Source organism: Cariama cristata, unplaced genomic scaffold (assembly GCF_000690535.1).
Source record: "Cariama cristata isolate BGI_N322 unplaced genomic scaffold, ASM69053v1 scaffold40160, whole genome shotgun sequence".
NCBI lineage: Eukaryota > Metazoa > Chordata > Aves > Cariamiformes > Cariamidae > Cariama > Cariama cristata.
In genome coordinates, this window is record NW_009597249.1 from 20,826 (window position 1) to 27,090 (window position 6,265).

At 37.1% G+C, this 6,265-nt stretch overlaps 1 protein-coding gene across 1 annotated transcript in view; it reads left to right on the forward strand.

The window, feature by feature from the left end:
• The window catches only part of CCDC180 (coiled-coil domain containing 180), a 25,129-nt gene extending 20,593 nt beyond the window's left edge, over positions 1–4,536 (forward strand). The window contains exons 31-35 of the mRNA XM_009708779.1: positions 760–897; positions 1,929–2,040; positions 2,280–2,385; positions 2,938–3,076; positions 4,405–4,536. Of these exons, the coding sequence (XP_009707081.1) occupies positions 760–897; positions 1,929–2,040; positions 2,280–2,385; positions 2,938–3,076; positions 4,405–4,536 (627 nt within the window). The remainder of the gene's footprint in view (positions 1–759; positions 898–1,928; positions 2,041–2,279; positions 2,386–2,937; positions 3,077–4,404) is intronic.
• The last annotated feature ends 1,729 nt before the right edge of the window (positions 4,537–6,265 follow it).

Genomic DNA, 6,265 nt, shown 5'->3' on the forward strand with positions numbered 1-6,265 from the left:
GTGTAAACAATGCTAAATGCATCAGAACTATAAAATTTTCTTTTTATTAATCTCACTGTTTGCTTAATCACTTACTGCTGAGCTAGCCACGAATTTAGATTCTGTGTTTGCAGTTAGTCTGTGCAGTTCTACTGGAAACTTTGTATTTCTAGTAACTCAGTCCCTTCTCTCACTGCTTCCAGCATTGGGCTGCTGCCTCTTTATAATGTTTTACATCTCTGCCTGTCATTTTACACTTAGATTATAAACTCTTTAAGGGCTATGACACTGTGGTATGGCTGTACAGCTCACTCGTTTGTAGGTACTATGACATATGGATAATGAAGTATCATTATTTACTGTCTTTCAAAAAAGAGATATGTTTTGTCCGGTAATATCAGAACTGATAACAGAATCATAACGGAGATCATGCAGAAAACATGACAGAGTAATATCTTGAGATTTTGTCCCTCTGAGTATTAAGTTAGATTCAGGAAAAAATACATATATAAAGACATAAAAAATATCTTGTTTACAACATGGTAGGAGAGATTGTTATCTGTTGAAAACAAAAAACAAGGTGAGATCAGAGGCACTGTTCTCCAGCAGGTAGGCAATTTGGTTGATACTTCCCTGCAAGGTTTATCTCTAGACAGCCAAGAAATACACATTCTTTCTGAATACTTTTATATAAAATGTGTGAGTTTTACTTCTTCCTTATTATGACTCAATTACACATTCTTTACTGAAGGCATTTCTTTCTTACGCATTTACTTAAAGGCTATGCACAAGAACCAATTACGTCCCTCCCTGGGACACCCAGACAACTTACTTCAGCTGGACGCTTTGTGCCAGGAGGAAATAAAAAGGCAAAAAGACGAAGCTGACGGTATTCATCGCAACACACAGATGCTGCAGGTAATTGTAAAGCCATTGCTTAATACGAACGTATGTGTTGCATTTGGAAAGGAGAGTACATACATTTTCCCTCCCCTTCAAAAGTGAACTGGAAAATGTGTTCAGTTTTAGGCAATCCTGTTCCTATATCTTTTAAGTTATGTAGTATCAACATTAGATTATATACATAAATGCATATGCACATGTACACACGCATAGATTTATTCTAATATTGTAATGATCTTTTGTATCATTCAGAGAACATACTGAGGAAGAGATGACTTGGATCTTAGTGGTAGAATTACTGGATATAAGTTTAAATCGGGAGCAACAGTGACATCCTCTGGTTAGTTAAATTACTTGCAGACAACAGATGTCTGGAAGGGTTTCTTCTGTGTGTGTTTCATTACTGCAAGTAATTGGTATTTTTCCACACAACATTAAGAACCGGAATAAGCAGAATTTTGTAGGAGAGATTCAGGAATCAAAACGCTTTTCCTGCTCCATCCTCTAGAGTTATTGAAGGTCAGCTCCCCAGCATTAAAGCTCTTTGTTTATTTCTCTCAGGCCACTTACCCAAAATTCTATGCTGTCTGCAGAGTATATCTATTTTTAATTCCAAAGTAGTATCTCCTTCTCCTCTTAGCTCTGCATACACACAGAGAAACACACATACCCTCTTTTAGAATAATACCTGGCTGAAGCACTTGCAAAGTATCCAAATTCCAAAATGGCCTTTACTTTGGGGAGAAGGATGCATTTATAGACAGGTGTTTTTATCAGGTTTAGATGCTTAACCCAAATATACAACTACTGGGCACCTATACACAGAACTCTATAGTTTTTTGTACTTTAGGTAACTGGGTAGCATTAAGAATACTGCAGAGAGGCACTTTTAGACCCTTTTAAGTGCAACTTAAAGCCTTGTTATCTGCAGCTGCTGCAAAATGTCAAAGTTGGATGCTTGCGTAGTTCTTTTGGAGCTAAACTAAAAGGAGAGGAGATCAAATTATCAAAGGAATTTCTCTCACTTGTCTCCAATGTTGCAACAGGACTGTGCTACTGAGTGTGCTCAGAACTTTGTTTCTGCACTAGCTGCCTTCACCGAAGAGATGCTTCTGGAATTAGATGAAAGTATCACTATTGATGACGTACAAGTAGCAAGTAAGTAAAGAAGAGATTGCTTGTTCAGGCCTCTGCTTCCTTCTCAAAGATTGCAGCAGACTTTCCCTAGGAAGAGGAGACTTATGCTGTAGAACTCTAAAAAGAAACATTTGCATGATCAAGCATGCAAAGCTATTTCCTGAAAGTAAAGAGCATCTAGCTGCATATAGTTACTTTAAAACAATGGTATTACTGCCATTGTTTTGTTACTGCTGAGTATATCTTCTATTATCTACCAGAAATGGAAAAACCAAGAGAGAAGACATCCACTTTAATCTGTCGTAAACAAGCTGGACTTCCTCTAGAAATCTGTGAAGTTAAACAGTCAATTGAACGTGGGAGCAGGTAATATTTGAAGATACTGAACACTGTTCTATGTAATTTCTCTTCTCTAAACTGCTATCAGGCCCTGTCCTCAGTTTTTTGCTGCACTTTTTGAAACTGCTGAATGCTATGCTCATCATTAGTGACACCGTTAACTAGTTATGGGGCAGTTTGGGTAGGCAATGATTTTAAAGAAAGAATAGCAATGGATCCAAATAAAAACCAACTACATATTGTATTGTATTGTAAAGCAATACAATTTCAATATTATTGCTATGCCACTTTGCTAGCCACTGTTTATCAATTCAACAGTTTTAGATCTATGAATGTACTGTCTATTTTCACTCAGAAGATAGGAATTCTATTTACTGTGCAGAGATCCTGAAGTTTTAAAAGAAAAGGTGGTTGTACTAAATAAGGTAGTTTTTAGGGTAAACCTTTTGTGGAGATTAAAAACCTAATTAATCTTTTGCACTTTAAGTACAAGTAACATGAATTAGTATTATCTGCTCACTTTTCTAACATTCTCTCTCATGCGTTTTTTGTTTGTTTGCTTGGTTTGGCTTTTTAAAGGACTTGGCCAGGAATACCCATGACTACTCTTACAGACAATTCAGACTATATTCTTTGCAGAGAAACTGCATCAGTTACAACAGCTAAGACTACACTGGGTCATGTAGCAGCAGTAGAAGCAAGAGATGCTGCATATAAGGTTGGTCTGTGGGAAGGGACTGTGAGCGGGGCTGCTACTGTTGTAGGTTTGGTTTTTTAAGAAGAAAATTATAGCTATGTGTAAGTTTTTAATATGCACGTTGTTTTCAGATCTTAGAGCCATATTAACCATGTGTAGAAATCCTCTCATGTCTCTTTGCGATGTTGTCAAAAGCAGAGTTGGTTTCTCAGGGAGCCCTCTCATTCAGATACATTACAATGGGGAATTGTTTCAGCAGAGAAGCATGGATGCTGTCAGAAACAGGACAATTCATGCATTTCAGCAGTATCGCAATTCGAAAAGTAGCTGCTGTCACAATGCCATTTCAATAGAGCTTGCTTTCCATAAAAGGTGAAGGACTGTAAGATACTTCATACCTGTCTTACATCCTGAACTACCACAGATCATAGTTTTAACCACAAAAATTATCACTCTTTCTTCACTAATTCTGGTAGAAAAATGAACACCTTCCAGACAACCCTGAGACTCTGACTTGCACTGACAATAGCTTGCAGAACAGTGGTGTTCAGCAATTAGGAGAATATTCTTACATTAAATAATTTGGAAATAAATGATCACTATTTATGCATCTGTCCTGGAAATAATCATACTCCCACTGAACTGAATTAATTTAAAAAAAAAAAATTAATAGGGAAATTTAAAATACACTGTCAACAATGGCAAATGCCATAAAAACTATAAATTTGCATGAGTGTTTTATGTGTCTAGTTATGGTACCTAAGCACCTCATTACAGTATGATTTTGAAGTAAATGTAGTTTTTCAGCCGGGTGTGATATAGTAAATGCATACCACAAATGTTTTCCTGAATGTATCTTGCATTAAAAATGCAGTATTTTATATTTTGGAGCATGGACTTTTTAATAAAGGTGCCTTGAGGTTTTCATGGTAGCCTACAAGTTTCTGTTTAGGTGAAATACCTTTTTAACAGCTTTGTAATGGTTCAGTTCGTACTCGTGACTTAGGAAGTTCTGGCAAGAGCCAGAGTACATTCTGTGTTTGAGATGCGTGCTTTCCTCTCTCTTCTCTAGAGAAGGCAGCTCTTTAATCTTAGGAGCTAATGGAAGCGAGATGAAGATACTGCATTTTTAGCAAAATTTAAATATTGCTGATAATTTAGTTTCAGAAGTCTTTAAAAAGGAACACAGAAGGAAGGCAGTGAATAATTCATTGTTCATATAGTTCTGTTGTCAAAGGCAGAAAATAAGTGGCCTGTATGCAATCTTCTGACACAGTGGATTTAGGCAAAGGAAAATTATATTTCATCACTACCAATTTTATCCGTTGTTGTTGTTGTTGTTTATACAGAAATACAAATGTAAACTCGAGCAGCAGTTTGCCCAAATCAAGGAAGAAAGTACAGCTCAGCTGCTGACAATTCAGCATTGGGAAGATTGGTGGGAACGATCCATCCAGAAGATTAAGCAACTCTATACATGAGATCAGTCAAATCTTGCTGACGTGCTTCTCATCATTGTTGGTGTAAATTCACAAGGTTGTACTAATGTCAGTGATGTTACAGATTTAGTCAAATGGAATTTTCTTTTTTTGGTGTTTTTTTTTTATTTTTATTTTATTTCTGTTGCACTGAACAAGTGCAATGGTGTAAGAAGCTATCTTTTGCCTCTTGAAATAAAAAATCTGACGAATGTGCTGTAAATGAAATGTGGACTGTGCAATGCTTCCTAGTTGGATCTCAGCCAGAGTAAAGTTAACTCGTGGTGGTGCTAGCTGTAATACGAGAGTCTGAAAAGCTAGAAGCCCAAGCAGTGGTTTTGTAATGAAGTTAATGTTCAAGACTCAGGCATGATTGAATACGTCTGTGTGGTGATGCAGTCTGAGGTTATAATAGTCAAAGGCAGCCTGTTTAATAATGGAGTCCAGCAAGGAAACTTTTTCTTTGGCACAGATGAAGCCCTTCCCACGGATATCCTCTCTTCCTTCATATTCTGAATGACACTGTACTCACAGCTTGCTGCTTCAGTTTTAGAAATCTGAAATACAGGTTTAGAAATCCAAAATAGTTGATCTGCAAAGAATATTTTTGATGGAATGGTCTACAAGTGAAGTACTTATCTGCAATCCAGGATACTTCCCAAGGCAGGGCTTGAAGATAAAATACTACTTTGTTCTGGGAGGTCAAGCAAGTTCATTTACGAGTAATATAGATACTTTCTACCATATCGCTTTTAAAAAATTCTCTGAACAAGTTTGAGGTACCCGAGTAACTATTAAAAATGCTTTAGTTGTTTTTTGTGTTTGTTAGGAGATTCTATCATTAACTGCAACCACATCTATTTCATTTATCTTTGCATTCCTGGTGAACCCTAGAGTTGTAGATCAGCAAAGGACAAATACGGTAAATGTCAACGAGATGGTTTTAAATGCAAGGAGATGTTTCAAACTCATCTGACTCCAGTGTTCTTGCAGATTTGTAACACAGAAACTGAAGCAAAGGGGGAATGCATCAGCTGTGCTCCTAATGACACAATATTTGAAAATATGTGTATTACTTTTCCTAAGCAATTAGATGTTTACTCTGTAAAGACACATGAAAATACACTATGCCTATTACAATAGCTGAAACTGCACTAAAATAACGAGAACGCCCATGTCTTTTTTTTTTTAATTGTGTTAATTTTACTGTTCAATTTGAGGATAACTTTTATTCTCCTTTCTTCTATCGGTTCATTATCCTCTGTCCTTCTGCATCACCCAAGTTCTATGCTATCAGTCTCTACGCCATGGTGATAAGTGCATGAGGATGGTCAGGTGCAGGAAATGAGAATCCCCAGGAAACTATCTGCAAAGTGGTACTGTCTTATGTTTTCATTTATACTTTGGGGGAAAATTTTCAGAGGATGTTTATGAAATGGGAAGGTGGTATCAAGCTGGGAGGGGCACACTGCACACTTGTCCATTTTGCATGTGCCAGAGGTATCGAGCACAAGGTCAGATACATGGTATTGAAAAATCCTGGCATCAGTATAGTAGCTCTCATTACAGAATTACTGCAGGAATTAGATAAAACTGGTCAAAGCACAGGATAACAGCTAGAGGGGAAAGGCTGGGTGCAAAACATTCTACATTTGTGGATCTGCAGCATTTTCAGGCAAGAATCCAGAACTGCTTGGTATGAATCCATGAAGGCTTTAAATGGGGAACGGCC